The 16,627-nt window shown below is 44.7% G+C and overlaps 1 protein-coding gene across 1 annotated transcript; it reads right to left on the bottom strand.

Moving 5' to 3' along the window:
• Positions 1-125: 125 nt before the first annotated feature.
• Positions 126-3,756, bottom strand: LOC122645194 (rRNA-processing protein FCF1 homolog). Its single transcript, XM_043838526.1, has 9 exons — positions 3,613-3,756; positions 3,442-3,507; positions 3,242-3,347; positions 2,736-2,778; positions 2,184-2,256; positions 925-1,012; positions 528-584; positions 316-394; positions 126-202 (listed from the first exon to the last, which is right to left on the bottom strand). The coding sequence occupies exons 1-9, from the start codon at positions 3,681-3,683 to the stop codon at positions 189-191; spliced, it is 597 nt and encodes a 198-aa protein (XP_043694461.1). The 5' UTR covers positions 3,684-3,756; the 3' UTR covers positions 126-188.
• Positions 3,757-16,627: the final 12,871 nt, after the last annotated feature.

The following is a 16,627-nucleotide window of genomic DNA, read 5'->3' as shown; positions in this document are numbered from 1 at the left end:
TAATATCACAATTTTTTAGAATAAATTAGATTACATGATATGGAACTAAAAGCCAACAGGGAAATTTCCAACAAAATTGAGAAATAACTACTCAACACTAAATTCTCAGCTAGAAAATGTTCTGCGGAAACTAGAAATGGAACAGGACCAATGATCTTCCTCTTGCTGAAAGGTCAGATCTGGCATTATCAGTATCTTGGAGCTGGACAGAAAATACCAAGCATGAGAATTCTACCATTGCTGGCTTCAAGGAAAGGAACACAGAAACAAGATTAAAGATCTAAATAATAAAAGCTCATGTGCTTGAGGTCTTACCTCCACCAATTGTTGCTTCAGGCAACCGTTCGATTGAGTACTTACGCTTAGTGATATACATGATTGGCACACCAGGTATCTGTTTATTATCATACGACTTCATGTAAGAGCTTTGTTTTTGGGGTGGGGGTGGGGGTGGGGGTGGGGGGGAACAATGATGTGACACAGCTAAAATGAGAAGCTGAAATACTATTAAAATCAATGTGCTATACCTTGCGAATCCTTCGCTTCAAATCTCGATCACATGTGGCAACGATGTAGCACTTATGCTGTGAAGCAAAATGGGATCTATATATTACTAAATTCCTCCGGAAGATGAGCAGGAGAAAACACACAATTTAACCAGCCTCTATAATTAGATGTTATTATTGGAACGAGAAACAAGATAAGTTTTTCAAATGATAATTTGGTGAGAACAAGGAAAAAGTGGCCCCAACATGACAAAACACAGCAGGATAAAGGACCCAAGTTGTGAAACCAAGAAAGATAAAATACTTCCCCGAAAACAGAGAGTTCTTATTGCTTCTATATGTAATGTATGCACTGCCAACTTGGGAAACAACCATCAAACACAGAATTTAGCACCAAATATTGAGTGTCAAATCATACCTGAGTAACTCTATCAACAATGCAATCATCAGCATAAGTTCCTTTGTGAGTACAAGGCAGTCTGTCAAATCGAGGATCCTTGGCAATCCTATAAAAAGAAGTTAGAAAAAGGATGCATCAGAAATTTGGGCAGCTACTGGTAAGATCTCAAAACATCCTGATCAAGAAGCATTGCAGTTGGGCCAAATTCAGGCTCACCTTTGATGGGCCTGGCTTGGACTCAGATTGGTTCACAATTTATCAATTTCCAGGCCAAGCCAGCCCAACTTGCACCCTATCCTGACCCTTGTGCGTAGAACATGCACTCTCACAACCTAAAATCCAATGTTCTGAAACCGGTTGACCCAAAAAAAGCACTAATGGCAGGTCATCAATTCAGCCCATGAAATATTGGAAAAAGAGATCAGAATCTTTTCAGAGCTACCAAAGAAGCGGGGAAAAAGAAAAACGAAAAGTTGAGGACAAGATCTTATTCATCCATGATGGGAAGTTCATCCTTAGGGAGATCAAGATCTTGTCACAACCAGGCGGTTCATGCATGACAAGAAGATTTGAGTACTCAAGTTTTCATGTAGGTCAAGAAGATTCGAGTCTCAAACTTCGCTTTCTTTTGGTAGACGGAGACATCTTAAAAGATGATGAAGAAGAAGGAAACAACGCGGAAGACATACTGAAGGGGCGAAGAGAGAAAAACAAGGGAGAATTCTGCAAAATCAAGTGGGAGGCAGAATTATCAATGTCTCTAATTGACTTTTCTTTTTAGGGTTTTTATTTCCGAAGTAGACTATCGGCTATAGATGCTATTGTTAACAAAAATACTCTCAAATACGTGAACCTCTGATTGAAAAGAAGAAGATGAAGCCTGAAAGCTTGGGGGGGGGGGGGACGGTTAGGGAATTGCAGAGACAGAAGATAATGCTTGCAGTAAGCCATAAATAGAGTAACAAAAATTAACCAGCGTGTGCCAGTACATCACTGTCAGCATTACTGAAGAAGATCCCATCCTCAGCCGTCCTCCCAAACTCCAATATATAAACTTTGAAGAATGAAGAAGAGTTTGGGTATCGGTCTTGGAACTTGTTCTTAGTTTTGACTCTTGAGAGAGAGAGAGAGAGAGAGAGAGAGAGAAGTTGAATAGAAGGGACATCTATGTTAACATCAACTAAAAACCCTCTCTCAACAGTACAAGGTTCTTGGAAACATAAATGCATGCACTCATGCCACAAAGGAGATTTTCAAATAATCCAATTGAAACATACCTGAGAGCTACACGGTACTTCTGACCTAACTTCTCTAGTTCTGCCATGACACAACTGGTGATACAGGGGGTACCTATAAAATGTAAAAAAGAATAAATACATAAAGAAACATGGGGCAACCAAATGAAGCAATTGGATAGACAACCAAATGAAAAGTCGTCGTTCGCATGGAATGACCACAGGGAGTCTATAATGGATAATTCATGACCCCAACTAGTACAGGTTAAAATTATTAGGTCCCACAAGATATGTGGTTAGATACTTAGATCGTCTCATGTTCCAATTGTATAAACACCACTTAAATCTCAGCTTTCTTCTTAAACTGCACAAAAGAATGCAGTGTACTAGAACATAGAGGTCATCTATTTGATGCCCACCATGTGGCACCATCCATATGCCAGAATGTGGTTAATCTGTTCAATGCAGAAAAGAGGTGTCTTAAGATTTCCAAACATATTCAGAGGTTGAAATTGACGCCACTGTAATACACAACAAATGTTCAAGTACATGGATGATCATCAGTTGAATGGATTTATGTATGTGGAAACTCACACTTTGCATATAAACAGTCCATCATGGCTTTCTCCAAATCCAACTGCATCAAGAACCAGAGAAGTACAAGTCAAGCGAATAATTAGTAAAGATGTTTGAAGAAACTCGGTTCACGCAAAGAAGAAAGTGGGGGGGGGGGGGGAAAAGCAAATGTACGATTTAATGTATTTAATTTGTAGATACTCCACATATAGGAATAATATGTCATATACGATCCAAAATCATGATATTGGATGTGTTCCTAGGCACTTCACTTGATTTCTTAATGGTATTTTGCAATATTCCTTCATGATTGAACTTTACATTTTTTTTTCATATCCATCTAGCAAATGCTAAAGAGCATCAACCCGTTATGTATTGTGTACATTAATGTGAAACCAACAGGGTAACTGAAGCAATGCAATCATAAAGCTCTCACATCAAATAAATCGCTAATGTTCCTCTAAAATAGAAATAATTACCAAATGACCAAATCCGGTTAATAACAAAGCTTTTGAAGGATTCACCTTATTTTGAATGGAAAAATTGATGAAGTTGGTATCAACCAAAACCCGATAAGGAGGTCCCAGCGCAGTGTTGTGTTTGAAGAAAAGTGCAGAAGAAACATTTGGCCTAGACATAAATAAGCGACAAAAGCATTAAAGAGTAAAGCATATATTAGTATTAAACTAGTGAATTCCCAGAAAATATGAAGAAAGTGGCATACACATTTCTTGGGAGTTTCTGCTTTTCGAGATCTTTCTTATTGGGGTTTAGAATTTCTTCTTTGTGTCTGAATCCAACAAGAGGTAGTAAGACCAATTAGCAGAGAAAGGGAAAAAAATAAATCACACAAAGAAAAATAGTGAAGACCATTTATAAAGAAATAAAGACTTACTTCTGAAGTGTTTTCGAGCTTACAAGCTTTTTCATAACTGCAAACTTGGGGGTTTTTCTTGCTCTCGCCATCCCTAAAAGAACAACAATCAAGTTTCAGCCTTTACATTGTTCATTTTAAGCAAAGGGGTTGCAGATAAGCTAGTGGAGGAAGGCCGGTGGAGCATGGGAAGAAATATTAGACGGGGATATCAGAGTTACAGGGGAGAGAGGAAATCACATAAGAAGAAGAGGGGGTGGGGGAGGAAAAAGATCGCACAATCACTTTGGCCGTGCAGGCTCTCACAAACACTTCACTATTCCATTCTTCAAATCTGAGTTCTAATTGCACAATTACATGGTATAAATAAAAGAAATCAAAGCACCCCTATTCTAACTCTAAAACTGAAAATAACAACTTGCAATTCAAGCTCTAACTCCTACGTAAAAAAGGGTGTACCCAGTGCACGAGGCTCCCGCCACTGCAGGATCTGGAGAGGGTCATAATGTACGCAACCTCACCCCTGCTTTCACAGAGAAGCTGTTTCCAGAGTCGAACCCGTGACCACTTGGTCACAATGGAGCAACCTTACTGTTGCACCAAGGCCCACGCTCCTCTAACTCCTACGTATTCAACATAAATAAGTAAGAGACTTAAATAGGTAAACTAATATATAAATAAACTACTTCCAACCCATGTTGGAATCCCGGGTTGGACTAGTTCTGTCTGGGTTTGGGTCTCCAAAGCCTATCATGCTGGTCCAACCAGTCAAGTGACAGTACATCAGCAAGTATGCTATTCTATCAATGATGGAACAAGCATCAAACGGATTTGATTCTTCAAGGGTTCCATCTTCCTAAACCAGAGAAGTAGCTACCATCTACACATCATTTGGAGGGGGCATCATGGATTAGATCCTAACCATCTCTAAGTTTGGAAGGGTACCAATGAAAATTTTCTGATACATCCAATTTAAATCAGGTGAAAATGGGAGCTTACAATATAGACAAGGGGGTAAAGGTGGTATTGGTCTGATCATAGTTATCGGAGTAGATGGAGGTGGGACCTGTATATGTGATGCAGTATACAGGCTACAAGAGAAGAATGGCCTGCGGTTCAACCTGGTCCAGTTTTTCTAGATCAAAGTCAAACTAAACCCGCAGTTCTCAATTATGGTTCTCCTTGGGAGAAAAATTGTGGGCGCAGTTGGGAATCTTTATTTATTTTTATATTTTATCATTATTCAGTTGTTTGTCAAGGCTGGTTTATTAACTATAAGGGAAAAGTTTCTATGAACCTACAGCATTCGCTTCTCCCCAATTAAATTTTTATTTTTTATTTTTTAGGAGAGAAAAAATAACAATAAATTTATATGGGAGAGAGTGTAGGAAATGCCTTGGGTTCAGAGACACTTTTCCCTAATTATATTTTCAGTCCTGTTTCCAAACAGTTTTCTTCTTGAGTGGTTTCTATTTTTCAATTCCGTAGAAAGTTTCCTTTTCCAGGTTTGATTTCTATCTTTCCTTTTCAGAGCCGAAGCCTGTTTAGCACAAGTGTATATAAGACTGAAAAGGTCTAACAGCCTACACACGTTTTTTATAAGCATAAAAACCCACAAATCTGTATAGCACAAGTCTATATAAGAATGAATAGGACTAACAGCCTACACACGTTTTTTATGAATGAAGAAAGATCGCAGCTTGTTTGGTTCTATGGATTTCAAACCAGCTTTGTGGATTCAACGGTGTTTTGCTCAGTGGACTCTGAGTATACTGATGTGGATTCAGTAGTGGCGATCTGGTGGATTCCAAGCCAAATGGTAGATTACTGGTTGACTTAATCTCTCCCTTCTCTATTCTTTCTCTCCATCAAACAGCAGGTCATAATTTTATCATTTCTAAACCCTGCAATTTACCTATTTGCTGGAATTTGTGAATTGCAAGATTATGCGTAACTTTAATTCTGTTCAACATTGATTCTTGCACAAGGACAACCCCATTTAGTTGGGATAAGGCTATATTGTTGTAATTGTTGTTGTTGTATTGATTGTTGCATAAAATCTGCTATCGAATTGCCTTATTGTTGCTAATAACAGATTCTGGTTTCAACTCAGTTTTCCCAATCGAATTTCAGGTTTCCTAATACAGTTATACTTCTTCAAATCTGGTTTTCTCAATCTGATATTCAATAATTCTGTTTGAGGTTCAGTTATTGTTTAATCTTTAACTTCAACCCATTATTGATTTCAGTTTCAGAACCTCAAACCCTTTCCCTCGATTACTCAAATTGTCAAGGTTTTGGTAACCTGCTAAAAGTGGGAGTCTTCTATATCTTTAAATCTGGCCTTTGGACTGAGCAACTTTGATGGTTTGTTCCATGGTTGTTAAAGTGCTAGGTGACCCAAGGTGTTGGAGGGCCTTCCTAACCACTTAGGCGATAAGGCGGCGCCTAGATGACCTACACGTCCTAGTATTCTTTTTATTTTTATTTAATATATATGCATCCATTATATCTACTAGGCTAGCATAACAAATAGCCAAATAACATATTAGCAATGATATAATTCTACTTATATGCTACGTCAAGAATCATATCAATGCAATCTGGTCTAATTATGCTAGCAAATTATAATTCTTCTCAAATCTCTATATCCTAATTCATTCCACTGATCAGAAAATTCTCTTCAATGATTTGAAATCACCAATTAAACAGGACAGAAAAATAAACCTCTTGGAAAAGGAAAAAAGAACACCGATACAACTTACACCAATAAACCACTAGGAAAATTCAACAATAATAATCCATAAGAAATAATAGCTTACAATATGCTTTACAATAGAAATTTGGAATTTAAATTGAAGTGGCCCAAGTGACTGTACCAGTAGGTTCAGACCTGAAACAGAAATTAAGTCTTTGATCAACCAAAAACTCCTGGAATCTGAACTGGAAGTGGAGGCACCTGTAGTTTCAGAACTGAAACAGTGACCGAAACTCAACTCGAATCTACCAATAGTGGAACTCTTGGGAGTTGGAACTTGAGGAAGAAGGAAAAGAAAGAGGGGAAAATAAAAAGATTACAGCTTCCTAGTAACGAAATCCAGAGAACTACAGAAATCCAGGGGGAACAGTGCAAAATAGTACGTCTGTACGTCAAGAAGTAGAAGAAGACAAAGAAGGAAGAGAAGATGAAGAAAAAATAAACTTACCGTCGGTTGGAATTGGAGGAGATGCCGAAATAGCAGAATGGGTTGCCGAAGGAGAGCGTCTGTGCGTCATGGCTTGAATCTTGAAGAGTGAAGACGAGAATTGAGATTGAGAGGGACAACGGGTTCTTTTCCTTTTTCTTTTTGCTTTTTTTTTTAAAAATTTTTGTTTTTGTTTTTTTTTTAGGAACCCACTTCTTTTAGAATTTAGGCTTAAGATTTTGGCACTAAGGGCGGGTTAGGGCTAGAAATTCATGACCCTGAGTCAGGGTCCGGTCGGGTCCGGGTTGAGACCTCGGGCCCAGCCCGACCCTGATTTTATCCCTGCTCTTGACCCTGATTATATATAATGATAGAGTTAGTAAATTTCATCATAATGTCTCAGTTTGAAGCATCAAGTATGCAAGGGTTTTGAAAGCTAAGTACTTTCCTTAGACCTCAAATTGGGATGGCGGTTGTTATCTGAAAACACCTCAATTTGGGCTAGGGTTTTGAAAGCTAAGTACTTTCCTTAGACCTCCCTTTTTGACCCTGCTACTAAGTTGAAAAAAGGTTCCTGGTGTTGGAACAGTATCTCCAAGATCATCCGACCCCTCCAATCTTTCTGTTTTCAAAGGATTGGTAAACCTATTTTTGGACTGATCCATGGATACCTTCTATTCCGGCCTTCACCATCAAACCTGGCTCTTCTCAAAGGGTTTACCCCGAGAAGGTTAATTTGTTCCTCACACACCTGTCGTGGAATGAGGATCTTATCAGAAATACAACCCCATCTCTGATGACAAAGATCCTTAACATCCCCTACTCTGAGTCCCCCGACTCTTGGTGGTACACGCTTGCTAGGGATGGTCGCTTTAAAACCAAACTAGCGGCTTCTTTTATTTCTAGCACTTCTTTAACTGACTTTTCTTCTATCACTTGGTGGAAACTTTTTTGGAAACTCAAACTTCATCCTAAGCTTAAATTTTTCTTCTGACGTGTATTAAATGCAGGGATTCCGATTAAGGATTCTATTTTGAAATGGATTCAGATCGATCCCACTTGTGCTCTCTGTGGCACTTGTAATGAGACCCTTTGGCATATCTTCCTCTCTTGTGACTGGGTTAAGCACATCTGGGTAGCTGGTCCTTTGAGTCTGAGGACTGAATTCATTTCATTCTCATCTATCAGATATTACTGCATCTCTGCTTTGCTAGACCCACAGCTTGACAAGCCTTCTTCCCTAATTTGGTTCTTTTCTGTTTTTATTATTACTTGCTATGTTATTTGGCAGGCTAGAAAAAATTATGTGTTTAATTCTGTGCGTCCTAACCCTAGCCAGATTCTTCGAGGAATAAACTAGTGGTTATTGGATTTGAATATTTCCCCACCCTTATTTTATAAATAAGATGTTTTGTCTTCTCCTCATTCGGATTATTCAGATTTAACTAACCTTGCTTCTTCTACTAGGATCGATTTACCTATATTAGATTTTCCTGTTTTATTATGCGTAGGGTTTGATTGCAAAGATATAGGTAAGCCTGCATGGGTCTTTGGTTTTCTGGTAGATGGGAATCTTCATTTTCTGACAGCCGGCCAAAGTAAAAACAACCATTTTTTGGAACCTGAGCTGACTGGGATTCTCTATGGACTAGATTTTGCTGCCTTGAGAGGTTTGAAGCTGAAAGAAGTTTGGTGCTCTAATGAGGTGCTACCAGGACTTCTTCCAACTCCATCCCTTTCCCCATGGCCCCTTGAAGTTTTAGATTATGTTTTGAAGATTAGGGTCAAAACTCCTTAAGTCTCCTTTAAGCAGCTTACTAATCCTTCTCTTGTTAACTGGTTTCGGTGTTTTATAGCAACTGTTCCCCATACCCCTTACTACATAGACTACTGTACAAGTTTTCCTTTTTGCTATTTTTATAAATATTTTCTTTCCATAAAATAAAAAAAAAGTATGCAAGGCAGCAAACAAAACTACAAAAGACAATAAGAATATAATTGTATAAGACATATACAAAAGTTAAAAACGAAAAGAAAAGACCTCTCTCCAAAGTCCATCCAAATGCAGCCAAGAGAGCGGCCCAATCAAAAGTTCATAACCATTCATAAATATGCAATATTTACAAGTTCTCGGCTTGTGATCACTTCATTTTAATCCAATAAAGAAATCATTCAATTCTGTGAAAAAAAGGAGGAACAGAAAGAAAACAAGATTGAAAGAAGATAAAGGAACTGTTTGTTACTCCAAAATCCTCTGTATATACAAACAGAAGAACATACAGGGCTGGAGACGCCGGTGGAGAGTGGAGAGGTTAGAAGGGGTTTAGATTTAGAAGGGAAAAAAACAGACAATACTTACAAGGCTGGAGATGTCGCCGTCTCGCCGGACGCCGGTGGAGGTTGAGGCTGGACCGCTGGAGATGGAGACGTCGATGGAGAGTGGAGAAGTTAGAAGGGGTTTAGGTTTAAGGAAAAAAAGAAGAAAAAGAAAAAGAAAAAAAAGCACAATACTTACACGTTACAAGGCCGGAGATGTCGCCGCCTCGCTGGAGTCGCCGGACGCCCGTGGAACCTTCTGGGACTGAGAGGGACTGAGGAGTGAGGTCGCGACAGTCGTGACTCGTGAGTCGCCGCTGCTTCTTTCTCTTTCGCAGAACCTCTTGTTTTTTCTTTTCTGTTTTCGGTCAGATGGGTTATGGGAACTCATGGCCCTTATGGGTGAGAGTTTTTACCAAAACCAAAAAGGTCTATGGGTGAGAGTGAGAAGGTGAGGCTGGTGAAATCAATTTACGGTTTTTTTTTTTTTTTGATGAAATCAATTTAGGTTTTGTTTCTGGTTTTTTTTTAACAGATGAATCCATGCTTTTTTATTACCAAAAAAGATTCCATGCTTCTCAGAGCATGGAATCAAAACTATAAAACCAATAAAATTATGGCAGTTAGAATACCTTAAAACAATATTAAAAAAATAAAAAACAGAAATAAAAAAAAAACAAAGAGCATAATGCGAACCCCCAGAATACTAGGCGTCCTAAGGCGCCCTAGGCGACGCCTCAGACACCAAAACCCTTGCCTTTGGGCCATTCCATAAAGTGTCCACTTGCCTTGCCCTTGTAAAACTGCCTTGGCCATCCTCGTGGCGACGTCTTGATAACTATACTCATTTTTTAACCATCCATGTTTCACCTCTGATGAGGCATAAAACATCCCTCCTATCAGAGGCTGCCACATGGCCGACCCGACCTCAGTCCAAGAACCGAGTTGGGGCTGAGCAGGAGAGCGGGCCGACCCCATCTCCGATAAGTCACCTGACAGAGCCAGACTCAAGCGAGCTAGCGTGTGGGGGCCGAGCTCATCAGTCGACCATAGACTCTGGTCGAGCTTGCGGCCGAGACCAACCTCTTGGGCCGACCTCCTTGCCGATCTCCTTTGCCGACCCCATGGGCCGACCTCCGAGGCCGAGTCCTCCTCCACCGAAGCTGCCATAGCACCCACCGGGACCTCCGGCCACGTCCGCATCCCGAGAATCATGGGATAAGGATCGAGCTACGATCCCAGCGCAACACGAATCGCATTCTACATGGACTCTTACCTTAATAAGAGTCCGACCAAAAATAACTCTCCACTCCGCTCCCATGAGAGAACCTTCCGAAAGAAGGACTCCTACCATACTAGGACTCTTCCAACCACCTCATCTCCTCCTCACTCTATAAATACCGGTATGGAGCACCATTGCTCAACTCACTTTTTGACTAGCAGTTACGCTGTTGCATTGGAGACCTGACTTAAGCATCGGAGAGTCCTAGGCCGGAGCCACACCGGCTCTCTTGTGCTTATTGCTTGGTTTTTGCAAGCTCATCCACGGGCGAACCAAGTACCGGAGGTTCTCACACGCAACAGATTTGGCGCCGTCTGTGGGAACGACATCGGCAAGCATCGTCGTTTCTACCAATTCCAAGAGCAATAATAATGGTGCACGACGGTCGGAGCGGCATGGCTCGACTTCCCGGACGGACGAGCCGCAGCCGTTGGGCGTGACAGGCGATCCCGCCCCGAAGCCTCTCGGCGAGGGATAAACAAAAGACCCCCTCGGGCGGGTGCGCAGCCCATCACGGGCACCATTCCCCCCGATGGCGGGAATGGGGAGCGGTGCTAACCACGGCTGCGGCTGGCGGATACGAGGCGAGGCAAGCTTGGATGGGATGGGCCTACCAGCGCCGCCACCCTTGCTAGAGAGTTTGGACCCCGAAGCCCCGGCAAATAATTGACAAGTTATGGACTTGCAGTTGCAGATGCTCCACACCAATGAGATGCTGCGCACCTTCATGAACCAGATAGCCCGAGGTGGGCTGATGGGCCAATCGCTGGCCGCACCCCCTCCAGCTCCGATCCGCACAGAGAGGAACTTGTAGCAAAATGGTGGCCGACATAGGGCCGAGCCTAGCCGAGCCGCATCCTCACACCCGTTTCGTCAGAAGACTCCACCTCCACGCCCTAGCAGAGGCACTCGGCGGGATGAGCAAGAGCATCGCCCAAGTCCGTGAACAGGCAGGAAATCGAACCAGCCGGCTCGGTAGCAAGGAGGTCGATTTTTCGGGCGGCTCGGAGAGGACGAACAGCCAGAAGAGTCCGAGAACAAGGGAAAGAACCGAATGAACGGCTGCTACGCGAGACAAGGAGAAGGATCTCGTCATAACCCCCGGCGTCAAAGCTCGCCCGCCCGAGAAGAACAGTAGGGGAGCCCCCGTGGGTCCAACTTCCAGGAGGAAAGAAGAACAAGAAAGGATGGCAAGGACCGAGCTGACCAGAATGGCGCACCACAACGGGATGGCCGACCGTATCGACCACGGGCAGGGGAGCCAGTTGGCCGAGCACCCGAAATCGAGCTGGAGAGGCGGCTACGAGACTTGAAGGAGCAAGTGGAGGGGTTGAAGAAACAAGCGACCCTGAGCGCCTATTCGTTGGTCGGGCGACACCCATATCCTCCCGAGATCATGACCACGCCGCTACCAAGCAGGTTCAAACCTCCCCCATTCGATCGATATGACGGGACGACCGACCCGACGGATCACATCAACTACTTTAATGCGATGATGACCATGCACGGAGGTACCGAGATCGTTTCTTATCGAGCCTTCCACGCATCCCTCAAGGGTGCGGCGACTTCATGGTTCTCCTGGTTGCCGTCGAACTCCATAAAGCTTGGCTCAACTCTCACGAGCCTTCGTCACACGCTTCCCGGAGTAGTATGAAACACAAGAAGACAACGGTCAACCTACTCGGCGTGAAGCAAAGGCCCGACGAGTCAATCCGAGCATTCGTCTCCCGCTTCAACAAGGAATCCTTAGACATCAAGGATTTGGATGAGGCCACGGCCCATACGACTATGAGCAACGGACTCATCGACATGGACCTCATCAAGGACCTGGCCAGGAAGTCGACAAGAAACCTGGCCGAGCTCTTGGAGAGGTGCAACGAGTTCGCAAATATGGCCGAGGTCCTCCAGGCCCGGAAGGGAAACGAAGGCCGACCCGACAAGAAAAGGCCGACAATGACAATCGTAGGGAAGACAAAAGGCCCGGGACGGATCGCGGGCGGCGTGGTCGGATCGAGCTCGGAGCCCTGACTACACTCCATTGAATACCTCACGCAAGGAGATCTTGATGCAAATACAAGACGGAGGGTACATCCGCCGACCCCAACCAATGCAAGCGGGGTCATCTCGGAATCCCAACAAATACTGTCAGTTCCATAAGGACACGATCCACGACATCGAGTTGCTATCGGTGAAAAGAGAAATCGAAGAGTTGATAAAGCGGGCCACTTGAAGCGATATGTCAAAGGAGGCCGAGAAGATCGTGGAGGTCGGCGGCCTGAAGATCGAGATCAAAGAAGAGCCGAGCCTAGGGCCGAAAATAGGCGAGTTGAGCGAGACGATGATAAAGTCGAGCCGAGAAGAAAGAGGGATGGATCCGGGCTGAAGCGGACAAGGAGCTCCCATATACACTATCCTCGGAGGGCCCGGGCAAGAGACTACTCGAAGGCTAAGGCAAGCGTGTGGTTCATCGGAGTGGTCGAGATGCCCGCCAAGAAACTTAAGCCAGGGCGATCTCCTTCACCAAGCCGACCTCGAAGGTATAAGTTTACCTCATGATGATGCTTTAGTGGTGCGGTAGAAATTACGAACAGAACCCGTCCACCGTGTATTGGTTTCGATACTTGCGCATCCGTGGACCTTATGTCACTAGAAGCGTCACGATAATTTGGCTTGGGGACAAGCGCTCAAGCCAAAAGGCACCTCACTTCATGGGTTCTCGGGAGCTGCGCGACCATCAAAGGCTCGTCGACTGCTTGGTCACGATTGGGCAAGCTCCATGCCAGGCGACGATTCAAGTCAAATTCATGGTGATACGGTCGGTAGTGGCTTTCAACGCCATACTCGGCCGTCCTTCATTGACCGCCCTCTAAGCCATCATCTCCCCGACACACTTGAAGATGAAGTTCCCCACCGAGAACGGTGTCGGTGAGGTTCGAGGTGACCAGAAGAAGGCACGGGAATGCTACGCTACTTTCGTCAAGCAAAACAAGGGTAATGTTCGAGGAATGGCAATGTCGTCGAGCATCTCCCGAGGATCGGGATGAGCTTATCGAGAGGAGAGGACGACCGTGGAAGACCTGACCCCATTTCATCTCGGCGAAGATGAACCAACAAAGGTGGTCGGCTCGGATCATTATTAAATGGAAATCAAAGGAATCATCGAGTTTTCTTGAAGGCGACGCCGATGTCTTTGCCTGGTCGTGCCGACATGACGCATACCCAGGCATATAGTGAGCACCGGCTCCACGTAGATCCAGGTCAAAAACCAATCCGACGAAGAGAAGGAACTATGCACTTGATCGACAAACTGCGATCAAAGAAGAGGTGGAGAAGCTTCGCGATCGGGGTTCATCCGAGAAGAAAAATTCCCGACTTGGTTGGCTAACGTTGTCATGGTCCCCAAACCGAACGGAAAGTGGAGAATGTGTGTTGACTACACCGATCTCAATAAGACTTGTCCAAAAGATGAGTACCCACTACCTCGGATTGACCTCCTAATCGATGCCACGGCAGTCACGAGATCTTGAGTTTTATGGACGCGTACTCCGACTACAACTAAATCATGATGCATGAGGAGGACGAGTCATACACGGCATTCGAGCCGACCAAGAAAATTTCTGCTACAAGGTCATGCCATTCGGATTGAAGAATGTCGGAGCGACATACCGGCGCCTCGTGAACTATATATTCAGCGGGCGGATCGAAAGGAACATGGAAGTCTACGTGGATGACATGTTGGTGAAAAGTTTGAAGGCCGAACACCACTTGGCCGACCTGGAAGAAGCCTTTGGCGTATTGAGGAAGAACCAAATGAAGTGAACCTCGCCAAATGTGCATTCGACGTGACCTCGGGAAAGTTCCTCGGCTTCATGGTCTCGTCGAGGCATCGAAGCCAACCCGGCAAAAATCGAGCCATCCAAGAGATGAGTCCTCCAAGGACGATCCGAGAAGTCTGAGGCTAAACGGGCGAGTGACGGCGTTGGCGCGATTCATGTCGAGATCGGGCGACAAGTGCCTACCGTTCTTTAAGGCCCTTAAGAATATCCGGAACCCAAAGGACTTTATCTGTCCTGGACGAATGCCGGAAGCTTTTGAAGAGTCAAGAAATATTTGGAGAACTCACCTCTCCTCAGCCGACCAACCAAAAGAGGAGCTTCAAGTCTACTTAGCCGCTACCCCTATAGCGGTCAGTGCGGTGTTGATTAGAGAAGAGAGTCAGACTCAAAGGCCGATATACTACATCAGCCACGTTCTTGTCGATGCTGAGATAAGGTACTCCGGGTTCGAGAAAGTAGCATTCGCTCTTGTTACGGCTGCAAGGAAACTAAGGCCGTACTTTCAAGCTCATCCGATCGCGGTACTGACCGACCAGCCACTCAAGAAGATATTGCACAAACCCGATGTTTCGGGACGGCTGGTTACCTGGGCGGTTGAGCTAAGTGAATACGATATAAGCTATCGTCCGAGGACGCCGATAAAAGGACAAGCCCTTGCCGACTTCATCGCCGAATGCACAGGACCCGACCTTGAGGTCGGGGAGGAAAAGACAGGCAGAAGAGGTCGGGCTACGGCCGACCCGACATGGACCATGAATGTCGACGGCTCAAGCAACCCGGAGGAAGCAGGGCTGCCTGCATCGGTAAGCCCGAAGGGTTTCGATCCAATATGCCCGAGGTTCAAGTTTCCCGCCTCGAACAACGAAGCCGAGTATGAAGCCCTTCTAGCTGGACTTCGAGTCAGCAAAGCAATGGGCATAAAGTGGTTAAAGGTGCAAGGAGACTCCCAACTCGTGGTCAACCAGGTCAACTGAGACTATGAAGCGAAAGACAAAAGGATGATAGCTTACCTGAACCGAGCCCGAGATCTGATTTCCAAACTCGAGCACTTTAAGATGACTCGAATATCGAGAAAAGAAAATGCCATGACTGACTCCCTGTCCAGGTTGGCCGAGGCTGACCTCCAATATCTGAGCCGGTCAGTATACATAGAAATCTTGGAGAAGCCCTCCTTACAAGAAGAAAGCGTAAAGCACATTGAAGAGGACAGGCCGACCTGGTTGGACCCCATTGTCAACTACTTGGAGAATAACCTGCTCCTGGAGAACCGAGACGAAGCAAGAAAGGTCAAGATCCTAGCTGCCAAGTACGCCATGATCGACGGAGTGCTCTACAAAAGAGCAATCTCGGCCCCTCTTCTCCAATGCCTTGGACCAAAGGGGGTCAAGTATGCATTGGCCGAGGTGTATGAGTTATATGCGGGAGTCACATGGGTGGTCGAGCTCTTGCATACAAGATACTTCGGCAAGGATTCTATTGGCCAAGAATGCAAGAAGTGGCCATGAGGTATGTGAAGACGTACAAGAAGTGTCAACTGTTCGCACCAATCCCAAACCGACCTAACAAAGTTGACTTCAATGCTGAGCCCAATCCCATTCGCTATGTGGGGAATGGACATTCTCGGAGATTTCACCCCGGCATCGGGGAACGTAAAGTATGTGGTAGTCGAGATCGATTACTTCACCAAGTGGGTCGAGGCCGAGCCCTTGCCACCATCACCAAGAAGAACATGGAGAAATTCTTCCGAGACAAGGTCATCTACCGGTTCGGACTACCGAAAGTGCTCATCACTGATAATGGCACCCAATTCAACAACCCGGCCTTTCGAGAATTCTGCGAACACTTCTACATTGACTTTCGACCCATCTTAGTAGCTCATCCATAAGCAAATGGACAAGTAGAAGTGTCCAACCGAACATTACTCGTCGGCATTAAGAGAAGGCTAGATGAGGCCAAGGGGAGATGGGTGGATGAACTCCCAAGTGTCCTATGGGCATATCGGACGACGTAAGAACTCCAACCGGGAGAGTCCTTTTCGCATCGCTTATGGGACCGGCCGTCACCCGATTGAAATTATGGCCTCGTCGTGCAGTGCTCAACCGATGAGAAGGACTATCAAGATGGTGAGAGCCAACCTTGACTTCCTCGATGAAGTTCGAGCAAATGCCCTACTCCGAACGCGGCATACCAACAGAGGGGCGGCAAAGTACTATGACTCAAGAGTAAAAGAGCGGCACTTCCGTCAAGGGGACCTTGTTCTCGAAAGCTTAGCGCATCCCAACCGAGGCAGCAAGGAAAGTTAACACCAAATTGGGAAGGCCCGTACATAGTCTCCAAGCAAATTCGCCTGGCACATATCGCTTGTAGACTCAGGGCAAGAAGGTACCGAGACCTTGGAACTCGAAAATTTGAAGAAG

The sequence above is a fragment of the Telopea speciosissima genome, chromosome 11 (assembly GCF_018873765.1).
Source record: "Telopea speciosissima isolate NSW1024214 ecotype Mountain lineage chromosome 11, Tspe_v1, whole genome shotgun sequence".
In the NCBI taxonomy this organism is placed as follows: domain Eukaryota; kingdom Viridiplantae; phylum Streptophyta; class Magnoliopsida; order Proteales; family Proteaceae; genus Telopea; species Telopea speciosissima.
This window is presented reverse-complemented; position numbering and strand designations above follow the sequence as displayed.

Bases quoted from the DNA above. Each gene is read 5' to 3' on its own strand.
- LOC122645194 (XM_043838526.1), bottom strand. From the start codon at position 3,683: ATGGCGAGAGCAAGAAAAACCCCCAAGTTTGCAGTTATGAAAAAGCTT. The intron at 3,348-3,441 runs GTATGCCACTTT...ATTTATGTCTAG, and splicing joins CAGAAACTCCCAAGAAATGT to GCCAAATGTTTCTTCTGCAC. The intron at 1,013-2,183 runs GTATGTTTCAAT...TTCTTTTTATAG, and splicing joins AAGTACCGTGTAGCTCTCAG to GATTGCCAAGGATCCTCGAT.